The following is a 23,557-nucleotide window of genomic DNA, read 5'->3' as shown; positions in this document are numbered from 1 at the left end:
TTTAGTGCAACATTGTGATCGTGCTTAAATTGATATAGACGTCCATGATTTCATCATGTCACGTCTTGGATTGATAATAAAGTTTATTTTAATTAAATTAAAAGTCAAATAATTTCCATGCATCGCTAAAAAATTGTATTTTATTTAATTATAAATTCATTTTGACTTAATTACTCTAATTCTTTTTCAACTAATGACGAGTAAATTACAATTTTAAATTATTCAAAATGCTTATTGTAAAGCAATAAGGGATTGTCATGCATGACATATATAATGATTAAAAACTTATATATAGGCACAAAGAAATATTAATATATATATATATATACATATATATATCCAATAATGGAGACAAATAATGTTCAACTTAATTTGTCAACCAAAATTTCTGCAATTAGCTGGATCCTAGGAGCTCCATCAAATAAAATTCCCGAGTCTAAAGTCAACCATAACCCTTTCACATTCGTCTCGATATTTTGATGTAAATTGATATTATATTTTTACATGTATATATTTATATTTGTAATTTTTTTTAAAATTATATAAATAATATAAATTTTATCACAGTATATACGTTTGATGTAGACAAGCGTTTTATTTTAGTGGCAGAAAGAGCTTGAGGAGCGACTTAAAAGCTTCAGCCTTCAAGACATCTTTTTTCTAGTGCCTTTTGAGAACAAAATCGTGAAATTTATACAAAATTAGAATGAACAAAGATTTTGTACAGTGGAATACTAATTGAGTCGCAATCCACATTAACATCAAATGTAATATAAAGTAATACAAAATTAGAACTGTTTATCCTTTGTACATGAATTTTGGATTGTTGCGGTGGTGAGTGAGTTGAGAGGGTACGTAAAGAAGCTGGCGGGTGGCGGCTGCTCTCCAATATTGAAATCATATACATATATATATATATGTATGTAAGTATGATGAGATGAATACTTGAAAAATTCAAAGAAAAAAATTAAGGACCGGGCACAGGGCAGCGGGCAGCAGCCACAAGGCCCGGCCCCTCCAGCAGATGTATTATGCAAAGAGAAAAGCTGTCCGGACAAAGTCAAATCTCTTTTTTGCTTTTGATAATTAAACTCAAATCAGGTTATTACGTAAGTAGAGTCCAATAAGTATGATTAATGATTTTCTACTCATATTATGGGAGACCGACTGCCACTTGTTTCCGGGCTTTAACTTCATTCACATTGTCTTTTCCCTGGAAGTTACCAACAAAACTAAATACTTGAAGAAGTTGGAAACAAGAAGAAAATCAAACCACCATCCCACCAGTTTCTGAGAGTCGAACAAATTATGGTTAACTCATTTACCAAGTTTCAGTAGTGAGTGTAAGAAGGGATAAGTTTTCTTGTTGTTTTTATTGCAGAAATAGGTATTTGTTGTTGAATCTTTTTGTTCATCAAAAAAGACCCATGTCAAATGAAGATCCATGGCGTGCTCTCTGAATATTTCTAGATTGCCTGGAATTTATTCCAATTTAATGTTTTCAACATATCGTTTAGGTCGTGACAATAAATGTAGACGTAGAAAAAGAACCAAGTAATTCTGGTCGGACCAAACTCCAGGCTCCAACATTATTTTGGTTTATTTAAAGAAAACTGTCAAGAGATTGAATAATGCAAGAAGAGTTTAATATGGTTTTTGTCTTCCCTTGAAGTTCAACTCAATGGGCGTTGAGTATAAATATTATTATAATCCTCAACATGTCTTTGTTCCTTCCCTTTCTGTTTCTGATATTTTCTCTCTCTCTCTCTCTCTCTCTACCTTCTCTTTGACCCTTTAATTTATTCATTTCCATAGGAAATAGTGAAGTAATCATATCCCATTATGCAATTCCAGCTAGTGAAACCGAGATTGCATAAGAGCAGAGAATACAGCGTAGACAACGTTAATCTGAACATGAAATTCACGGCTTCTTTCTTTCGCTGTTTCCAACCCTCCTCGGCTACGCTGGCAGGCGATGCTATTGAGGAAGAAGAAGAAGAAAGTATGTTTTTTTCAGATATTCTTTTTTCCTTCTCTTTTTAACGATGAACGTCTTCGTTTTATTAGTTTAGAATGTAGGGCTAAGATATTGAGAATCTTGTTCATATGTTGCCAGGATATGATGATTCTATCAACATGAATTCTGGAACAGATGGTCGAGCTATTACAAATCCCAGTTTTCGTGTTTTCTCTTACGATGAACTGAAAGCCGCCACTCGGGGATTCAAGAACAAGATTGGAGAGGGTGGATTTGGTTCTGTTTATAAGGTAGTCTTTTACATTTGTTTATTGTGTTTATGAATGCTAAAAGTTCTCTCTCTCTCTCTCTCATGGTCTTGTCGGTAAACAATCCCATAGGGACGGCTTGTCGGAAACAATTTTATAGCAGTCAAGGTTCTATCAATTGAACTGGAAACCATGCGTGGGGAGAGGGACTTCATATCTGAGATAGTAGCATTGTCTGATATCAAGCATGAAAATCTGGTTACTCTTAAAGGGTGTTGTATAGATGGAGCTCAAAGGCTTCTGGTCTACGATTACATGGAAAACAACAGCATCAGCCATACCTTTCTCGGTAAGAAAGAATTACTATTTCTCAAGAATCATTTTACATGATGTTTGGAGGAAAATGAAATTTTTAATTGGATGGAAAAAACAAATGGTTTCTTGATCAACAGGGGCGGAGCAGAACAGGGTGAAATTTACATGGCCACTGAGAAAACATGTCTCGTTAGGCATTGCTAGGGGACTTTGTTACCTCCACGAAGAAATCAACCCTCACATTGTGCATCGGGATATTAAGGCCAGCAACATACTTCTTGATCAGAATTTCACACCAAAACTCGCGGACTTTGGCCTCGCTAAACTGTTCAGAGACAACACCTCTTACATTAGTACTCGTGTCGCTGGGACATTGTGAGTAGAAATTTATGATGCTTTTTAGTTGGGCTTTCTGATTTGGCTATGTCTTTCGTGTTTGAATTCTGTTGTTTAACATGTTTATTGTGTTGGCAATGCACACAGAGGCTATCTCTCTCCAGAATACGCCTATAGTGGTCATCTTACCCGAAAATCAGATGTCTATAGCTTTGGTGTACTTCTGCTGCAAATAGTCAGCGGGCAGCCTGTTGTTGGTTACAACCTGAAATATGGAGAACACTTCCTCGTAGAGAAGGTAGCAATTTTCATCTGTCAAAAGTTAAAACCTATGCTGTAATCTTTCTCACACTTACTGTTGCAGGCATGGGAGCTTTACAATACAAAGAACCTGCTGGAGCTGGTGGATTCTGCTTTAAAGGGGGAATTCCCACAGGAAGAAGCTGTTCGGTTCTTGAAAGTTGGGCTGCTTTGTGTGCAAGAAACCACCAGACTCCGGCCTGCAATGTCTGAAGCCATAAAGATGTTATCCAATGATATAGATATAGAAGATATTGATATATCCCGGCCTGGACTTGTTGCTGATCTGATGGAAGTTAAAATACGACAAAAGCATTCACCAAATTTTACGTCTTCCCCAGCATCCAGCACTACAGGTAGTTTCCAAGCACGATAACACATGGCAGGCTTAGGGCCAGGGTTTGCGGCGAAGAAACCGTAAGGATGCAGACAGATTTCCAGATGTCGATATAAGGCTTTCAACTATAAGTAGTGAAATTTGAAGCAAATGATCCGTTGTACAAACACAGATATTTTGTGAAGTAGAAGTATGTGTTGCAACAATTTTTTCAGACAGCCGGTTTATCATTGCTGGTAGGGGATGAGAACAAGGTTAGAAGAAGATAGGGAAGAAAAAGAATCAATATGTCTTCAGACTTCCACCAAAAGAGGTGGTCGATCATAAAACCTGCCATGTTGTCACAAGATCATTTCCCGTTTTTGGCCAAACCTTACCATCACAGCACCCTATCTCATAACTATCAATTTTAAGGAGACATCTAACAGATATAATGGGAATAGAACTTGGAAAGAAAACTAGAAAAGCTTTGACTAAAGAAAGGGAAATGAAACACATAGGAGTACTGCATACCTTCTGCCATGCCTTCTGCAAGGTCACCACCTACGGAGTACTCAAGGAATGACATGCAAGGAGCTAAGCATATAACTTGTTAATCAAAGATGAGATATGGCAAAAGTCTATCTGTATTCTTTATTCTTTATTTTTTTTTAAAAAAAAATAACAAATAAAAGTTCATATCTTCAACTTTAGGAAAGCTGAGATTTGACTTGGTAAGCAACAAAAATTTACAAGAAGCTCATAAGAAATGTACAGTTGTGGGGGCATACTCATGGAAAGATTCTATCTTATGCTTTGTTTTTTGAATGATAGAAATCACCGAAAAGCATAAAAGGAAGAATACAGAAATACAATCTGAAACTACAAGATCAATCCATCCTTCACCAATTGGTCCAGCAAAAGAGCCAAATCCGACATGGAAGCCCTCTCATTGGGATCTTCTCTCAAAGCAAGCTCAGCTATATCTGCAAGTTTAAGCAGAGGCTCAACATTTCTAGGTAGAGCCACATACCGGTCAATTATGGCAGCCGCCTTGCCCTGTCTAATTTGAGGTAACGCCCAGTCAACTATGTTTGGAGGGACACAGTCCCCGTCATACGACTTTCTTCCACTAAGAATCTCAAGAAGTACAACTCCAAATCCATAAACATCCATTCTCATGTCTGCCGTAAGATCCCTTTCATTTGGAGTGAGCAGCCCAAAATCTGCAATTCGAGCTCCCCAGTCAGCATCCAAAAGGATTTTTGAGCTCTTAACATCACGATGAACAATAGGAGGTACCACTTCCTTATGTAGGTACTCAAGTCCCTTTGCAGCCTGCATTGCAATTTTCAGCCTCAGGCTCCAGTTTAGAGTAGACAGACCACCATGGAGGTGATCGTGAAGTGTCCCATGTGGCATGAACTCATAAACCAAAAGTCTTTCTCCCATCTCTGCACAATAACCCAATAAGTTGACAATATTGCCGTGACGAAGATTGCAAAGGACCTCCAGCTCCATTTCAAAGTCCCGGCTATTGGTGTGGATTATTGTTGCGGCATTAGCCCTCTTTACTGCTACTTGCCTCCCATCTGGGAGGACAGCTTTGTAGACAAAACCGTAGCTTCCCCTGCCAAGCTCGTTGAACTCCTTGAACCCGTTAGTTGCATCCTTTAGTTCTGAGAGTCGGAAAACTTGAGCTACTCCGGGGCATGGGGCCACTGATGCTGGAGGATGGTGATCAGCATTTCGCTCAGCTTCCGGCTGAGGCTTGCGAATGCAGGACAGAAATTTTTTCTTCTGCCCTTCTTCTTTGTTGGTGACCATCACACGAGGTAAAAGACACCAGGCAACCAAAATTAGCAGGAGTCCTGCAGCAGCAGACCCAATTATAAGGAGTAGTTGACGCCATTGATCCCAGTGCTTCTGCCGCATCTCTCGTGAAGACTGGAGCCTGCAAACACCCCAACAAGAACTGTTCTGGCAGAGAGAGCAAGATGTGCAAACCCTATCTGCATCTGAAGTACATGAACTAGAAGGGAAAAAGCCCTCAGAACAATTTAACCCACAAGGCGAACAAATCTTTAGATCTTTCCTAACACACAAGCTTGTCAAATCTGGTTCGTTGAGGAGGCTTGCATTGAAAGCAAACATCCCTTCCCCACAACTACCAGCTGTGCATAGGCCTGGACTGCATAACTGCAATGGAGGATCGTAATTCGCAGACGATGTTACATTAGCAAACCAACAATCAAGCACCAAATCACTTTCCCTAATACCACAAGAAAGTAAGTCAGACGAAGCAATGGCAAGAAAACCTGATCCCTTCGGAATCAATGACAAGTTGAAGTTCCCCCAACACTCGATCCCATGACTGTCCTCCCTGATCCCACAAAAATGCTGTGCACCAGCTGCCAGCGATACAAATCTAGTACCAATTGGAGGATTATTATATGTATTGTTATCACCCCAACATTTGACCTCACCAGACATCTGTGAAACACCACAAATTGAGCCTACCCCTGAAGCTAAGGCCACAAAATTCTCTGATATGCCAGAGACTCCTATATAACCAGAATTTGGACCCCAACAAGCAATACCCCCATCTCTAATAACACCACAACTAAAGCCATCACCAGAAACAAGTTTTCTGAACACAAGTGCACTGGCATACTGATCATAAAACCGAGCACTCTGTTTCGAGCTTAAACTGTTATTGGACACCCTAACAATATCCCAACAATCAACGCTACCAGAATCGTTTTCTGAATAGTAAGATCCCCGAATCGCACAAACATGATCCTTACCAGCAGCAAGATGAGAATAAGCATTGGGCTGGAATACCGCAGGAACAAGATCAGAGCTTTTAGACAGTCCCATTGAATCCCAGCAAAATGCCTGGGAAGTATTCACCAAAATGCCGCAAAGAAAGCCCTCCCCACCAGAGAGCGCCGCCATCGGAGGCAAAACAGTGGAGTAATGCAAGGAACTCGAGGCCGTCGACGAGCTATTATTAGCGTCCCAACAAATCACAGCCTGCTTCCCGCTTGCATCAATGGCACAGAAGAGGCTGTAATCTCCAAACGACGCCGCAATGGGGCCCATGGAACCGAACCCAGATACGGAATCGGCGAAGATGAGGAGAAAAAAGAGTAGAAGACGGTAGAAGGGGGGATTGGGCGAAGGGCCGGAGAAGAATCGGGGAGGAACTTTCATGGCTTGGATCATAAACGGTAGAAGAGAGGATTGGTACAATGGACATGGAGCGAGAAAATTGGGAAGTGTGAAGAGGGACAGTGATGAGGTTGGACTTGTTGTGGAGCTGATGAGGCGAGAACGTGGGTGCTGCTGCGGCTGTTGTTTCCATATTTACAGTTTCGTTGGTGGAAAGCTTCAGACTTGTCTGTCTCTTTGCTGTAAAAAATCTTGCTAGATTTTACCATTTCTCCCTCCCCTGCCTGCTTTCTTCATCACTTCCATCTTCTCACTTCTCAATGCTTTACCTATCAAATATTGTTATTGGCAAAAGGACAAATTATAGTTGACATTCACTCCAAACATTTTGATAATTTTATGAAATTATAAATATACCTTTTAAGGTTGTAATTATACTTAAAAATGCATACTCTATTCTATTACCAAAATTGTACAAAAACACCCATTCAAAAAGAATAGTACTTTAGAGTTGATAATAATGAGTTAATTAATAAATCATGGTATGGTTACGAATAATAATTACTTGAATTGATAAACATGGTAATATATGTAGCAGCATACATCTCATGTATGTATATAAGCATTAATTGAGGAATTAGAGAAGTTGATTGGGGGGTGGGGTAGTTAGTTAAGGTACCAACTAGCAAATATAGAACAAATCAGACACATTATTAGGGGGTGGCAGCGGCTGCCTATAGACTATAGCTGTACCTTTCCTTACAAAAAATGTTAAACAAATCATGGTTGGTACTGCAACTGCAACTGGGACATAACAATTCTAATACCATTCCAATTGGACAGTACCCTACTTTTCATGATCAAAGTTATTGGGCAAGGACAGGGTTTCTTCCTCCTTCCCATGCACATGCTTCTCATCTTCTCTCGCCTAAACCCCTTTTCACATATTGTCCTCTTCCTCTATACCTTTTTTCTTTCTTCTTTTTAAATAATAAATTTTGAGCAATTTTAATTTCGATTATTATAAATAAGGTATGTTCGACAAGTTATAAATCACTTATACAGTTGGAATTCACTAGATTTTTCTGACAAAAAATGACTTATCCTCTTCGTATATTTGTTTGTTTCTTCTATTTTTCGGGTCTAATCTTGCATATTTTTCTACATTTCATGTTAAGCTAGCCATTTGTATTGTCTGATATACAGTTTTGAAATAAACCTTCTTTTCCTCAAAGAAACAAACAAAAAAAAAAAGGTTTGGGCACGTGAGAATGTGATGAAATGGATGGTAAAATTGGTCAAAGATTGCACACAACTGATCAGTCCAAAAGCTTAGACAAAACTGAATGTAATGCCCGATTTTGTAATAAACGTAGCATGTGGGAGATCTTATACATATATGATGAAGATGATGGCCCAGAAATAGGGATAGTACAGTTGTTGACGTTGAGTGAGTAGCCACACACACACACACACACATTCCCAATGAAAAGGTTCAATGCACGGCCCTACCAATGCCATTATCATCATTATTACTTTCACAACTCAATCTACGTACATTCTTTTATTGTTTATTTTTTTATATATTTTTCTTTCAATTTTATTGATTATTTCGATCACGATAGTTAATTTAAGCATAAAAAATTTTAGTTAGGAACCATTCGACTATCCTTATGATGTAATGACATGAAAAATATGAATTGTTAATATTTTTTTAATTATTAGTTAAATGTATGGAACGATATGAGTTTCTTATAGCGTTCAAAATCATAATGTACGTGTACCAATTTTCACAATAATATAAATTACTGTTTAATTTATTAAAGAAAGGAGTACGTATTAAAATAAATTAATATTGTTTAATTCACAACTTTCTTCCAATTTTGGGTGCATGCATGCATGGGCCGTTGAATAACTGGGAGTATATATATATAATATGCAAGTGGTGCAATAAAGAGTTTGATCCTTCATGTGGTTTGTCTGGAGACCAAAGACAGCTACATCTTTACCTTAGATTTTTTTCTGCATATGCACTACAAAGAACCTTCTCGCCAATCAGAATTTTCATATATACATATTGACAGATATATCCAACTCAACATCAAAAAGGATAAAATATCGTTAGAAAGGTAAAATATCCAATAGAATTTAAAATCAGTATTTTTTTTTTAGGTCGGATTGTACACTGTCCTAACCCAACTCGGGACCTAGAACCTAGGACCGTTCGGTGGCCTTACAAGCATAGACATCTGGTCTTATAAATGCCCGCAAACTATTTTGGATAGTGCTAGCTTATATATATATATATATATATTGATCTCTCAAACTCGTGAATTGACTTAAATGTCTTTACTAAGGACAACCCAATGAGATTAATAAGCTTTTTTCTTCTCAAGCCGCCAAAACACCCGATTCGGACTATTATATTTCATATATATATGTTATAAATATTTTCTTAAATTTTTAAACACATAATATATATATACATATATACGTATATTAATAAAAATAGAAACCACGTTATTGTATATTCAATAATGAAAAGTTTGGAGTGTGTATGCAATTCTGGATTTACTGCTACATTTATTGAATGTACGTTCTACTTTTTGGATGTTCAATAATGCAAATCATGCATGTTTATGAGTTGGCATTAATCAATATTATGAAAAGAATACATATATATATATATAAACAAATGAAATTAAATAATGTATAGGTTTCTGACATGTTTGTTGCATATATATATATGTGGTTGAATATTGATATATTTAATGAGATTGAAATTTGGTTGATTGAGGATGACGACTAAGATCCGTTTTCACTTAATAAAAATAATAATAAATGCATTAATTACATCAAAAAGTCAATCCTAAAGTAGTGCTTCAGTTATGAGTAAATAAAAATTACTTCTCTTATACTTTTTAGTGTGTGTGTGTGTGTGAGAGAGAGGGAGAGAGAGAGAGAGAGCAGAGTTATATACGTTGAGTAATTAGTAGTATTTAAATTAAGGTAATTGAGTTAAAGTGAAGGTTGATTAATATGATTTTATTATTTAAAAAGTGGATTAATTAATGTGAATTCAGATCTTATAACATCTTGAGACGTTATTTATTAATTAACGTGTGAACATACCTACCTACCCAAAATTAAAACTGCATCTTGATAGAATTAGCAGTGACTTTGAAAGCAATAAATATTTATAGAAAAAGAATTCAAATATGGCCAAAAAAGAAATACAGAATTTGATGATATACAGAGCTTGTTGTGCAGTCAATGCAGCGCCCCAGCTGGTTTTAACTTTAAGAGCAATCATGGGACAGTAGTGAGTGGCCGAAGAAGAAGGGAGGCTCCCTCCCGCTGCATATAATAATGGATTCCGCCATGTTGGAACTTGCTGCAGATTGCAACTCTGCTAGTCCCTTTGCAAGTTATAATATGATACCCTATCTAAGCTACTTCTTGTATTTGACACATGAAGAGGATCATGTTAAGAAGTTAGGGGGACGAGTATATAGACATGTGGAAAGAACTGAAGATTGAGATCATTGCCAAAATGCAGCTTTCAGTTACCTCCAAGCCGACCACTGGAACTAAAAAGATGTGGACAAATTAAAACTTCCAAAACAAAGGCACTGAATTAGATCACATCGACGAAACTAAGGATTCGGAAGATAGCAGAGCTTCTAAACTGTAACAAGTATCATGAAGGTAATAAATGGATGTATTCGTACAATTATGCTTCAATTCAACTTTCTCAGTCCCACTTTGATTACTTTTTAAAATCTTTCACAGTCCAGTCAGAACCAAATACCATGTCTACCTATAGATGAAACCACAGGGAGTAGAAAGATGTTGAGGAAAGATGAATGTCATTCATTTATCAAATGTTCTCAATTAAACGAGCTTGCTACCATGCCAAGAACCTCACATGGATTTGAACACTGTTATTATTAGCTCATCGTACAGAAAATTGAGAAATTGAGGCGTGTAAAAACTAGCAAAGCCAAACTAAATTCAGCAAGTCCCTGTATTTCACTCATGATGCAGGTTTCCGGCATGTAATGATGGCAAACTTGATTACACCCTTCTTATATCCTTCGATCATCAGTGGCATGACCAGCGCTCCCCTTATTGTTTTCCATCCTGATTAAAAATATGCAAATCAGGGATGTGTATAGAAATGGTGGAGGGAATGCCAAATATCTGTTTACAGTAGAATATGGAGATCTGGATTACCAGTTCTAAACAATGAGGTGATGCCCTTCCATGATAACGCTGATTTTATCACTGCCGGCCAAAATGGAGCAACATACTGAGACCAGTCTGCAGCCTTAATATCCTGGCATAACATTTTCATAACCAAAATGTAAGTCATGCCGATAAATGAACTCTCTCGATTATCTTTTTTATTTTCGATTACTTTATGAATTCAGATTATCAATTTATATTTTTGGCCCTGCCTCAAATGATTTGTGTCCAGGTTTTTGGAAAGCACAAACTACCTCATAAAAGAGTTGATCAATCTAAATGATCGAACAAGAATGACAGTCGCACAAGAAGAGGTCGATAATTATTACCTCAAGAGAGAGGGACTGGAGTAATTTGACATAGTCAGCAGTAGAACACCATGCAGGAAGATAATAAGCATCACATATTTTCTTTAGGAGTTGTTTCTCCTCTGGGCGCAGGGATTCTTCAGAAGGAGAGAGATCCCTATGACACCATGTAACTATAATTATTCTCCCACCAGGAGCAGCCACTCGAGCCAGCTCATTGACAAACTACACATGAATTTGGAAGGTGATGAGAGAAATCACATTTCCTATCGTACTTATGTTCAAAATGGTGGAGGACGACAATCAAATGAATTCAGAGACTAAAGGTGAGGCCAAGAAAGAAACCTTTGTCTTGTCTGGCATGTGTTCTCCACTCTCCATGGACCAAACCAAATCAAATTCTCCATCTGGAAATGGTTGATTCAATGCATCGGCAACTTGAAAGGAAACCTGCTATGTCAAATTTCATTCTCGTTAATTGGTGTTCCTTTACTAAAGTAAGATACTTTGGATGTATGGGTTGAAAATCTGAGTCATTATATTAGTCTACGAAGTTCAAATAAACAGAGTGCTAATAAGCAATTCAAGAAACAACTGTAGGTGTGGTCAGATTTAACCTCTAAACTTATAAAAATTACTATTTTTATGACAAACGCAGATGTTACAATTACTCAGGCCGAAGGAACAATGTTAATCCCTCAAATAGAATAGGCATGACAATAAGTTTGATTATAGACGAGGCAAATACATTGGCTCAAGTATTGCAAGCCCTGCTTCACGTACCTTGCCATCCAATCCTTGAGCAGCAGCAAGTTCTTGAGCTCTCTGTGCTTGAACAGGGCTGAGTGTGATGCCATTGCATTTGGCCCCATATTTTCTTGCCAGGTACCTTGAACTGCCTCCTATACCACATCCAACATCAACAATATTTCTAGGTTTCTGCACTGAATCATCTGCAAAGTTAGTCATCCAAAGGATCAGTATCCTCGAGTGATTTAAGGCTATCTATGTTAAGACATAAATACAGTTTTCAGAACAACTAGAGGTGCATGCCCCTTTGCAAATAGGATAGAATGAAAAGTGAACTTCGCACGGACATGCAAAATCTTAACCTGGGCTGAGATAGGATAGAATGAAAACAGAAGTGAACCTCGCAAAATTTACCAGCCAAATAATATTGATCAGAGAAACTTCTTGTTGCTGAATCCCCAAAGAAGTATAATGTAATACTAACAAAACAGAAACTAGCAACCAAAAATTATGTTTTCAGTGCCTGCTGTCAAGATTATTGTGGGCAAGAAACAGACCAATCATATATTTACTATTACTAGGTTTCCACTGCACATCCTTCACTACCCTCAACCCTAAACGTAGAGATTAAATCTGAGACAGACCAGAGAGAGAAGCGAAACGGAGGGACTCCTCAATCATGCGGATCTGGGCAGCGCGGTGATCGGAGAGGGAGACGTCGGAGCCCGGCTCGTAAAACCCATGGTGCATGTGGTCCCCCCATATGTCCTCCCATACTCCCGATGACTCGTCGTAGAATTCCGCTATCCCTTTCTGCAAAGTGTCAGTTGCCGCCACGTTCATGGTCATCATCCTCGGACGTCCGCCGCCTCTACTGCCACTCACTCTCAACGGGGTAAAAAGAGGAATGCTCCTATTGCGGCCAATGAGGGGCTGTGGTTTTGAAGCAATGATGGGATTGGTTCTGGGAAAAGAAAGCAGGCCCCCACTACAGGCATGGAGCCTGCTATATTCGCACGTGGTGGTGCAGACTGCAACCCCACCACCCCTCATCACTAGATTCACTACGCCTGCCAACGTTTAGCTATACCAAACAATAATAAGGACACTATGCATTAACAATTAGGCCAGCGCTGTTCTTGATCTTCTACTTCACTTCCTCATGTGGTTGAATTGTATGAGAATACTCCAGGTCCAGGATGATTGGAACGGAGACAGACAAGTGTTTTATTTTCGTTCGCATTTGCAACTTTAATTTGATTGGGGGCTTTAGCAGTATTTTCACAGACATATCATTTCTTTTAATTTTTTTTTTACAAACACACTGCACTACACACTCACACGCTCATCCAAATTTAAATTAAAAATCTTTCGTACAAAATTTTAAATTCAAACCACTCCTACGTCTCCTAAGAAGGCTCCTACCATATCATTAACAAGATAATTTAAATTATTCGCTCTAATTATTTGTTCAAGTGTTCACTTACTGTGAAAAATACCAAATAGCACGTTGGTTACACAATAATAATTTAAAAATAAAAAATTGATTTGAGTTGAGTTGTACAAGTAAAAAGTGATAAATTTTAGGAAAAAAAAAGGTAAGTATACTATTGATTTAGGAAATGATTCAAATTAAAGGTCATTCCAAAATACTAATTTAATTGTGACACTACTACTATTAGCAAGTATGAGGGCTAACATGTAAATTTCATCCAAGATTAAGGGTAGAGATATAAATGTATAGTGAAAAGTAACACCTTTGCTTTTTCACCTTTTGGCTGATTTAGATAGTTGGAGGGCGTAAATTTGTATTTAAAGGAGAGAGGGAGAGGGGGACTTTATGTATTCTTTTTTAATTTTGGCCCTCACTCTTGTCATGAATGGCCTCCGCCTCCTCCTTGCTTGGACGCATTTGTGGCGCCAAGGATTCTAGATAAAATATCAGCAGTTGATAAGATTTGCGGTTTACATTATTGTCTTGGTCCAATGGTTACCGAATAAGTTAAAACTCAAGTAGCCAATTCGGCAGCTGTCCCATCCCATACATTGAATTCAATTCAAACTAAAGTTTTCCTTCACATTTGATTGGTTGTCTACGCAACCTTACACGATCTTTGGCACTTAATGATCGACACAATCAACCTCTAATAAATACATTTTTCTTCCCATTCAAAATTTCTAGAGTTTATCAACTCTTATGAACATTATAGAAACCCATATATAGTAATATCTGTTTTTAGCTTGACATGATTGTCTGCATTTGATGTTGATTAAAAGCTACTGTGTTTGAGATAGCTGATGCATCTCGACCTTAATGAATTTGCAACATAAGTCACCATAACCTCCGGTGTACTCAAAGTCCAAAAGCCACTCTCTGCACATAATCCGGGCGTCTTTTGCTAGGCATCCGAAGCAGCCCTGTAATCTGTAGCTCCGTCACTGCCCTGCAAAATGCTGCTCTGTGCAGTATTTGGTTAAGGATTTCGAAAATCAACAATGCAGTCAACATTCATATGCAGAAAAATGTAGATAGCCATCCATGTTAATAAAGAAATCAGACAAATATGTGCTAGAGAACAGTTGGAATAATACTAGGAAAACGAACAGTAGAGGATACTGGATTTTTGCATCGTTTCTGTTCTGAGGTTCATTAGAATTTTTTCGTTTCTTAGGTGATGGTGAAGCCCGTGCCCTCCTCTTGGCTTGTAAAGGTGGAAGAGAAACGATTGACTTGAAAGAGTGAAACCATTCATGGAGATTGATCAGATCGCCATGCTCTTGAGCAAGAGAGTACCTAAGCAACCAAATGAAGTTCACCCCAGGAGTCATACAATTCCGGATTTGATTCTATTATCTAGAATTATGATACAAAAGAGCAGCATAAGTTCAACTAAATAAACTTGGTAGAATTAGTTCAATCTCATCTATTAGCCAGTTTGCATGTCTTTATTATCAAAGATCAAATGCTATACTCCAATAAGAAAAATAGAAATCAAAATGGTGCAATGGCCAGTTCTTGGCTGTGGGAAGAAATGCACTACTTACATTATTGAGGTATCATGCATTGATGGAATTGGCACACCACTATTTTTGCTGCAGCAAGAACACCTTACGAATTTGTGAGACTCTAAAAGGTCAGCCTGGATTCTTCTTCTAGGGTCTCCTATCAAAGCCTAACATGACGAAAAAAGAACAAGAAGCATTACAGTATTAGCATCTACATATATGGACTATGAACATTCAATAACTTTTTAAGTTGCTTCAACATCTTAAAATATGCATTTATTTGACTAAACTGTTATCTAGAATTCTATCATTGAAGTAATTTCATTTGACATGGCTATTCGTAAAAATCTAATCTATGTATATGTCCGACATCTTTCCTTTTTCCTGATAAAATACATCTCCACTGTCTCATGCATGTTTCAAACTATTGGACTTGTACAGTTGACCATTCTTTTAAATAACATTTGTAAAGAAAAAGGAGAAACCAATTCAGAAATTCTAGTGTGCACTCTAATTAATTGTAGTTCAAATAGAGGTGAACTCACCCAGTTATCTATTTGGAGTTAAGCAAACCTATTCCCATATTTCATACACAATTATTAGATCTTTAAACACTGTTATAATCGGAGCATTGACTCTCACAAATCCAAGAAAAGAACTTGTACTCATCAACTAGAATCTTTCCAAAGCCCCAAAAATTATAGGATCAAGGTCCAGAATACATAACTGTTTGGAGTTTGTCAACATTATTGAAGAAGATTATTTCATTATAAGGTATACTTTCAATGGGCTGGATATACTGCCTGATTCATGAGCAAAACAAAACAAGTCAGCAAGTAAATAAGTAAAACCACAAAGTATTAATATAAATATCAGCAAATTCAAGCAAACAGAAACTATGATACAGCATTCGTAAGCATTTATCACTTAGAATATGAAAAGCGTGTAGCAATTCATAGCGCAGCAACCATAAATAAATATTAGGTATTCGATCTGATCCTTCAGTTACATCATAGATTATGTTAATTGGTTTAGTTTTCAACCCTATCTTTTGTCTTTAATATGGACATTGCATTAAATATAAGCTTTATACTTTGTGTCCACAAGTTGTTGCATGATTCTAATGTTTGAGACCACACAATTTATATTCAAGCATTCTCTTATGCCACTGAAATTTACCTATCCAATTATATGAGGTCTGAATTTTAGTTTTATTTTTTTGGCACTTTTCGGGACTACTTTTTCGTTACAGTATAGTAGTGCATGCACAATTCAATGGTGGTGGTATAGTTCAGGAAAAGCCCAAGGGCAACATGATTTCTTGTTTTACAATTAAGTTTTTAAAATTGATGATGTAAAAAATTGAACTTAGTGAGGCTGAAAACTTAGAGACATTTGTGAAACAATTTAGGATGCACAGTGGAACTCTTACCTGACCATACATTGTAGAAATGTGGCAACTTTCTCATTGGCTGTGGTTTTAGCTGTTTTCTCATTTATAAGATTCCTGGCTGTTGGCTTCCTGTGACATCAACAATGACGAAATAGGTTCATCAGTTCTACCAAACAATGAAATGGAAGATACACTTGGATCAAAGAAGTGCGCATGTAAGTTATAAGCTAGAGTTCAAACATTATTGTTGCCAACAAAATGAAGAGTTTAGATAGCCTAAATCCAGCATTATGCTGTGAGACAATGACCAATAAATTTCAACCAACTAAGTGAACCACTGCCAAAGCATCAGATCACAACTCTAAGATAACTGGTGTCAGGTTGAGAGAGAAACTATGAAGTAACTGAACATCTCCTGGATATGCATGTAAACCAAGGTTGCTCCATACAAGCCGATGGTGCATTGATGTGGCATATGATATGAAATGTGACCACCCTATGTGAGAAGCGAGATTATGACCACAACGAAGTAAATAGTGGACTTACAGACTAGCCTACTTTACCATAACTTGTCAATTTATCTAATAACAGTTGGTCAAAATGGACCAGACTGCATAGAGGAGCCAATGTTTAGCTGAATGTATCATTCAATGATAGGTAAGGAAGTAAAGGGAATACTTAGATGCCTCTTTCAGATCCCGTTTTGGACGATTCTCCTCAGATTTCATCAGTGCCTGTAGCTCCTTTACTTTTTCATGAATCTGGACATATTAATGTTTAAGTAGGCAAATTAGATACAAATTCAATGAACAAACTAGCGCAATGAATAACCATCAGTTTTGATACTGCAAAAATATCAACCATCATAATAAAAAAAGTTAAACATCATTGACAGCAAGAAAGAGCAAACCAAATTTGATAAGATCTGCATTGCCAGATACAATAAATAAGAATATGCTGTAAAGCAAGATCAAAATATGCTTGGTTCCAAATAATTATAAAGCCACCAAGCAAGTTCGTAAGTGCTAACCATTTTGAAACCTCAAGGCTATACATGTTTACTAGTTAGTCACTCACCAGCCAAATCACCAACGTCATCTTTCTTCAATTCTGCTAAATCTATTCATGGTTGAAAGCATAAACTGCACAGGCACATATACTTACTAATTACTATTGTTCACAGTGCTCTAAGACCATGTCTTCACTGGATATGAAATGTGTTTAATTACTCAAAAAAAAGGCCCATGTCACTGGAATCATCCATTGGTACTTGCATATAATATATATATATATATAATATTCTTAATTTCAGAATTTGCAATCTTCTTATCTAAGTGCATCAATGGGCACCATGCTTCATGCCATGGAATTTTTTCTTTTCTCTAGTGTGTCTTTGGTAAATAAGATAAGACTTAACATACTCTAAACCCACTACATCCCAAATTGAGGAGTTTTTTCTGAAACTTTCATCATTTGAGAAGCAGATGACGAGTGTATTTTAAAAAAAAAGGTTAATCAATCAACAAAATGAGTTTGAAAAGACTGGTGTCATTTTTCAGCAGATGCAAGCAGTTTTGAGTTCACTTCAGATTGAGTAACTTTCACAGTCTGCCCAACAAACTTTACACTTCTAAAATTTCCAGTGGTTTCCACCTGCAATATTTATGTGCCAAATTGTTGATATTTACAGGAGAATTCTACAAGCATTTAAGTTTAGGTCTTTAAATGCCTCCCATTAGCTCTCATGTCATCTATATGCACTGCAAAGTTCGTTAAGACAGTATAAGGCTTTATCAACTTAGTCAACCAAACATCTCTGGTTGAAGATAACTATAATGGACTTGGACCAAATTCTAATCATATACATCCCCTTCTATTACTGTACCATTTAATGAGTTCCACTTATCAATTTATGAAGAAGGTAATGACATTAGAGTTTACTAAGCATTATGTTTTTTAACAACAGTTACACTTAAGCTAAAATAGCATGGAGAAGCTCAAAGTTGTTAGTATTCCACCTTCCTCAAGTATGGGGAAATAAAAAGACACCACACCTCTTTTATGCCTCTGGTAAGCAATTCCCACCTGTTGAGCAACTTGCAGAGTTTCACAGCTGTCAGATCCCTGCATAAACATAATAATGAAGGCTCTGGATTCATACTCTAATATTATATACAACAGATGACTTATATGAATAGGATTAAATAACCCTTCCGAGGTAGTCGAAAGTAAAAAAGTCTTTATGCAAATCTGTGTCGTGTAATCCATCTTCAATTTATATCCTATTGATACCTCTAATTGTTAGTGTTAGTGCCTCTGAACAAACCTAAGCTTTTAAAATCAACCTTGTCCTATAAATATGGAGGTGCAAGGAAAATTGAGTGGCCACAAGACATAAGTGCTGACCAAACAATCAAAGTATTACCTTACTATCTGGAATGCCCGAATAACATAACCTTCTTTCTGCAAGCAGCCATGGAAGTGATTATTATGTGATGAGACGATTTTATCTTTTGCCAATTGTGTATGATCAGAAGCACCAGAGTAGCGTTGGTCATGTTCGAGAAGCTCACAATATAAATCTAACAGGGAAATTTTCTGATACTTCCCAGCTTCATACAAGCACTGCAATAAAGTTACTTTATCAAATACAGGAAATCCTCTCTTCAGTTGCTAACTCCATATCAAGTGTGGTAGGCTAACTATTTAAGCCTGAGAGAACTATGAACTCCATGGATGATGTTCAGGAATAGAGTCAAGACTAACTAGTAGTAATAAGGAATGTTAAACATGAGTCTTGAAAACAATCAGCGATATAAGGAGATCGGGAAACTTACAACATCAGAATAGATTTCCACCATTTACATATATTAACCCAAACAGCTTTTCACATTTGCTAACAGCACAAGATCTATGTAACAGGAAATCTTTGCATGAAGAAAACTGAAGATGAAAAAGTCAGACATAGACTGGTAAGTTTCTTTCTCAGGCTCCACAAACAAACACAAAACTGTCGAAGTAATGCAACGGTACATTAACATTTAAGTGAATTACCCAGGATCTTACCATAACAGTAGAGCTCCATAGGGTGCGAAGTCTTTTTAGTTCGGACAAACCACTGGCCCAGTCAACAAGCCTAGCACTAGGCTGACAAAATCTTGTAGAATATTGGCAAATCAATATCAGAAATCCATGTAACTCAAAGTTAACACGGCTACTACTATTAGGAAAATTCATTCTTCAAGACCTTTGTAAAGATGGAAGATTAAGAGCCCGCTTGAGCACAATGTCTCTGAGTAAGATATTCTCACCATCAAAGCCCTGCAATAGTGAAAAGAAAGCATTTGTAGCTGGAGCAGACATTTTCCCATTTATAAAATTAAGAAAGACTGCAGGATTTAGCAAAAGAAAAGGAGAAATGCACATGCAGTAGGAGTTATTATAGTTAAAATTTCATGAGAATACAGTAGCTGAGTAGCAGTACACCACAAACTATATTCTAGTGCTAATTCCTAGTAACTCCCAGATCAAGTTTGGAAAATCGGATCCAAATAACAAAGACATATAATCATCACGTTTAGCACTATTTCCTCTCTAATCTCTCTAGATAAATAATGTCTTAGTAAATTTCAGATATCATGAAAAAATGTAGATTGTTGCAAATTCAAAAACTTAAAACAGAGACAAACTTCCAACACAAGAACCAAACAGCATAAAGAAGAACTTTCAAAGATAAAAAAAATAAGGGTTAGTCTTGCCTTGGAGCCTTCTTCATCAACTATTTTCGTAAGAGTAAAGCTTAAAGTTTCTCCATAAGTGTGTTGGACCATAGCAATCTGGATAACACTTGTTCAACAGAGTAGCATTCAGTAAGTAAAGTTACAAGGATGTGAGAGGCTCTCTACCTCACAAACAAAGAACAAATATGAAGAAAATATGCTACTGCTGGCATACTAACCTTTAGAGCTCGGATAAATAATGTCAGTGTACCATCATGTCTTAAGAAGCAATTTCTCAGGAAAGTTGACACCTGTTTCCCAATACTGAAGCTTTCACTTCTCAGAAGAACAGACTCAATGACAGCATCCATCCTTTCAGCTGGGGTCCCCAAAGCAAATTCACGAACTGATAGATATGAACATACATTTGAGCATAGAATGTTCCTTAGAGCATCAACATCAGTTGCCACTCCCAGTATTAAAACTAGTGGAATTTTTACTACCCATTCCCTGAAAGTAGAAACGTTGTCAGAATCCACAGTGCAGAGGATCTTGAAATAAATGAAATCACAATTTACTAAAGCATACCAAGTAATCCATGCAATAATATATCATCTAACACATGGTACACTTAGCAAAGAGGTTAGTTGCCTGTCCAAATATGAGAATGGTCTAATTCAGTACATATAACCAATCAACTGCAGTTTTTATTACTTAAAAGCTACAAATTTGGAGTGAGCACTACACACATCTGCAACTAATAACATACTGATTTCAAAATCAACACACTTTTGTAGCACCAATCAATATCAACTCACGCTCCTTTCTGTCCTCAGAAAGCAACCCTCCCCCAAGTTTCCCGAAGACATCAAGTACTGCAGAGTTGCCATATGATCACTCTCAGAAACAATGAATTGTCAAGTGAATTAAATTAAAATATGTTTCTGCATAACAGAGACCACCATCCACACAGGATTAACAACATTTATAAGAACATTGGCAATTTCAAAAGATATGGAAATATTGAAGATGGCAACCAAGAATTCCAGACAAAATTATAGGAGTTATCTCCAACATTTCTTTAGGTTCTAGAGGAGTGCGGCATATTAGAAGGAAACTAAGCCTGTGCAGGTTTCCTTGAAGAACTCTGATACATTTTAAAAACTTCTCTTTTTAGAAACAAAAAAAGCTACTAGCAGAAAACATTCAACTTAAAATTCAGTAGCCACATAACTTCTTCAGTCGATCATATACCAAGGTGGTAGGCGAACAGACATTTGTGCTGAAAGGAATGGAAAAGGTAGCTCGAATTGTATACTGCTTGCTGGATGCCCAAACTTTCTATACTGTCATTTGCAGCACAAGCATACCACAACACGTACATACTTAGAGTACAAAGCATATTTTAGAGTTCCTTTTTCTTTCTTTTTTAAGTTTTTGTTTTTCCTTAGCTTGAACAATCTACTCATGTTTGTTTCCAGAAGCGGTTTGGACATATGCAGTCTGAGTAAATCCCACATACTACTAAATTCAAGTCAAGACTGAAAAGGATGTTATTTCAGAAGAAAGTAGCTGCTATACCTCAACATAATAATGAAATCAGCCAAGACAGAAGCACAGCATCTTTCCACATCATCAATTATCACAACCAGTGGACTCTCATAGTTCTCTTGTTCAGTGTACCACGATGCTAAAATGGACATGTCAGGCGCCTATTAAGAATCAACAGCAATGGCAAGAACAATTGTTAGCTGTAGAAGCCATTTCATATTACAGGAAAAGTTATATTTCCCCTGCAGTAAAACTTATGGAGGCATAGATACATGCTTACATCAATGCCGACCATCAGAAACTGTCTCAATAAAGTTTTAAGACAACCACCAACTCCACTCTTGGCGGAGAAGTCCAAGGATGTAAGATTAGCTACATAACATCCATTGGACCTCAAATGTACACCAAGGTCCGCAAATGTTAGTGTGTCATCAACGAATTCCATATTTTCTGCAAATTTTCAGAAAAAGTTATCACCTCCCAGAAACCAGAGTACTAGTAACCATATCAGGACAAAAGTTTCTTGCAATCAATAAAGTATTGCCTGGGATATGCAGTGCAGCTGATCTAGAGAGTATAAGACATTCTCGATTGGATTCAACATGCATTGCCTGGGAAGAATTTTCAACATCTTTCAGTGAGAAAGAACTTACTCGTGAAAAGCAATCCGGTGAAGATTTGTCTGGATGCACCAGCGGCAGCAATTGATGCACTATTTAAAATCGGGTATGGGCTTGTGGCACTAAAGCAATCAAGCTTTCTGCAGGCACGAATTGCATTGAAGGACACATGAACCCACTTATCAATTTCATCGAACACATTGGCGTTAAGATTTTTTAGAACGTCCTGAAATTTATAGTGCAAGCTTTTAGCATAATAATGCGAGATCAGTAATGAAAGCGCATTAGTTTATCGACTACGTTAGAAGAGCACGCAGCATTTACCTTGATAATTGACTCAGTCTTGGACCAAAGAGAGTTGAAGGTTTCCAATCGCAAGCTATCATCATTTTGTTCTGTAGAACTATCGCAAGTTTTGGGAGACAGATCGATCCTTCGTCTGGCTTTTGCGGCAGATTTTCGGGGCGGAGAAGCTTTGTGAAGAACGAAGAAAGGCTGCAGCAGAAGAAGGAAAAATTATTACAATTCGTTTTACGAATTACTTACTCTGATTATACACTCACAAAATGTACCTGCAGGTCGTTCTCTGCTGTGGGAATAGGCAGCGAAGACGGTGCATCAGGAGCCGCATCCATTTCGATTTTCTGCTCTCTCTCTCTTTCCCTCCGGCCGCTTAGTTGTTGTAGGTAAACCGCGCAACTGGTTTTGGCGGGAAAAGAAAGCGATCGAGGGTTGGATATGTAAACATACAAAGGTTCAGTGGTAGAGTTAATTGCAGTGTAACCCCTTGAGTTTCGGAAATTTACTAATATCCCCAAACACAAACCCCACCTCAGAATAACCTGATTAACGTTACAATTACGCCTTCATCTAGTAGCATTTGATGTGTTGTAGCAGTCGAATTAAGCTGTTCTAACCTCCATTTCCATATTTCAATCTGAAAAACTCCTTTAACAACTCCTCATCTTTATGTCACAAATATAATAATAATTACTACCCTAACATACATTTGTGCCAAATGCAACTGCTCCCTCATGAAAATATTAATAAACAAAAGTCCCCCTGAAAAGGATATACAGAGCCAATCAATCTCCATTCATTTTCAAAATAATTATAATAATTTATTTTTCGATGCACCTCATTCGCAAAAAATGCAATTGATAATTGATTTTTTTACTCATGTAATGTTAAGTTTACTCCTACTTACTAATATGGAACATATATGTTGAATTATCTTCCCAATCTACTTTTTCTTTATCTTTGTTGTTTTATTTTTTTTTTTTCCAATTTAGGAA

General features: G+C 37.1%; 4 protein-coding genes across 5 annotated transcripts; 1 reads left to right on the top strand and 3 right to left on the bottom strand.

The window, feature by feature from the left end:
- The first annotated feature begins 1,711 nt into the window (after nucleotides 1-1,711).
- LOC105174314 (putative serine/threonine-protein kinase) lies at nucleotides 1,712-3,744 on the top strand. Its single transcript, XM_011096370.3, has 6 exons — nucleotides 1,712-2,002; nucleotides 2,117-2,268; nucleotides 2,359-2,575; nucleotides 2,679-2,916; nucleotides 3,025-3,175; nucleotides 3,242-3,744. The coding sequence occupies exons 1-6, from the start codon at nucleotides 1,843-1,845 to the stop codon at nucleotides 3,551-3,553; spliced, it is 1,230 nt and encodes a 409-aa protein (XP_011094672.1). The 5' UTR covers nucleotides 1,712-1,842; the 3' UTR covers nucleotides 3,554-3,744.
- Nucleotides 3,745-4,124: 380 nt separating this feature from the next.
- Nucleotides 4,125-7,054, bottom strand: CCR1 (CRINKLY4 related 1). The gene has a single exon (XM_011096369.3). It carries the CDS (start codon nucleotides 6,719-6,721, stop codon nucleotides 4,376-4,378), a length of 2,346 nt encoding a protein of 781 aa, XP_011094671.2. The 5' UTR covers nucleotides 6,722-7,054; the 3' UTR covers nucleotides 4,125-4,375.
- Nucleotides 7,055-10,519: 3,465 nt separating this feature from the next.
- On the bottom strand, nucleotides 10,520-13,198 carry G-TMT (gamma-tocopherol methyltransferase). The gene is made up of 6 exons (XM_011096368.3): nucleotides 12,618-13,198; nucleotides 12,007-12,176; nucleotides 11,569-11,673; nucleotides 11,245-11,448; nucleotides 10,904-11,006; nucleotides 10,520-10,810 (listed from the first exon to the last, which is right to left on the bottom strand). The coding sequence occupies exons 1-6, from the start codon at nucleotides 13,024-13,026 to the stop codon at nucleotides 10,704-10,706; spliced, it is 1,098 nt and encodes a 365-aa protein (XP_011094670.1). The 5' UTR covers nucleotides 13,027-13,198; the 3' UTR covers nucleotides 10,520-10,703.
- A 777-nt stretch (nucleotides 13,199-13,975) lies between these two features.
- On the bottom strand, nucleotides 13,976-23,280 carry ORC3 (origin recognition complex subunit 3). 2 transcript variants are annotated; one of them, XM_088875690.1, is made up of 17 exons: nucleotides 22,835-23,280; nucleotides 22,587-22,757; nucleotides 22,296-22,488; nucleotides 21,923-22,092; nucleotides 21,673-21,803; nucleotides 20,331-20,601; nucleotides 20,131-20,208; nucleotides 19,620-19,693; nucleotides 19,439-19,529; nucleotides 18,798-18,835; nucleotides 18,427-18,496; nucleotides 17,051-17,133; nucleotides 16,412-16,501; nucleotides 15,707-15,782; nucleotides 15,019-15,146; nucleotides 14,591-14,767; nucleotides 13,976-14,432 (listed from the first exon to the last, which is right to left on the bottom strand). In XM_088875690.1, exons 1-17 carry the CDS (start codon nucleotides 22,895-22,897, stop codon nucleotides 14,327-14,329), a joined length of 2,010 nt encoding a protein of 669 aa, XP_088731816.1. In that variant the 5' UTR covers nucleotides 22,898-23,280; the 3' UTR covers nucleotides 13,976-14,326. The 2 variants fall into 2 exon arrangements, with proteins under 2 accessions (XP_088731816.1, XP_011094669.1); XM_011096367.3 differs by having other exon boundaries at nucleotides 18,798-18,997; nucleotides 22,835-23,277.
- Between the last annotated feature and the right edge of the window lie 277 nt (nucleotides 23,281-23,557).

This window comes from Sesamum indicum, linkage group LG11, assembly GCF_026168435.1.
Source record: "Sesamum indicum cultivar Baizhima isolate 11 linkage group LG11, ASM2616843v1, whole genome shotgun sequence".
NCBI lineage: Eukaryota > Viridiplantae > Streptophyta > Magnoliopsida > Lamiales > Pedaliaceae > Sesamum > Sesamum indicum.
The sequence above is the reverse complement of the archived record's forward strand: the minus strand, read 5'-3'. Positions and strand labels throughout refer to the sequence as shown.

Coding starts and splice junctions, on each gene's coding strand:
- LOC105174314 (XM_011096370.3), top strand. CDS start 1,843: ATGCAATTCCAGCTAGTGAAACCGAGATTGCATAAGAGCAGAGAATAC. Junction 2,917..3,024: donor ACTCGTGTCGCTGGGACATT/GTGAGTAGAAAT, acceptor CAATGCACACAG/AGGCTATCTCTCTCCAGAAT. Junction 3,176..3,241: donor AACACTTCCTCGTAGAGAAG/GTAGCAATTTTC, acceptor TTACTGTTGCAG/GCATGGGAGCTTTACAATAC.
- CCR1 (XM_011096369.3), bottom strand. CDS start 6,721: ATGATCCAAGCCATGAAAGTTCCTCCCCGATTCTTCTCCGGCCCTTCG.
- G-TMT (XM_011096368.3), bottom strand. CDS start 13,026: ATGAGGGGTGGTGGGGTTGCAGTCTGCACCACCACGTGCGAATATAGC. Junction 11,674..12,006: donor CTCAAGGATTGGATGGCAAG/GTACGTGAAGCA, acceptor TTGACATAGCAG/GTTTCCTTTCAAGTTGCCGA. Junction 11,007..11,244: donor TCCAGTCCCTCTCTCTTGAG/GTAATAATTATC, acceptor ATGTTATGCCAG/GATATTAAGGCTGCAGACTG.
- ORC3 (XM_011096367.3), bottom strand. CDS start 22,897: ATGGATGCGGCTCCTGATGCACCGTCTTCGCTGCCTATTCCCACAGCA. Junction 15,783..16,411: donor TTTCTACAATGTATGGTCAG/GTAAGAGTTCCA, acceptor CTCATGAATCAG/GCAGTATATCCAGCCCATTG. Junction 14,433..14,590: donor AGAAACGATGCAAAAATCCA/GTATCCTCTACT, acceptor AATACTGCACAG/AGCAGCATTTTGCAGGGCAG.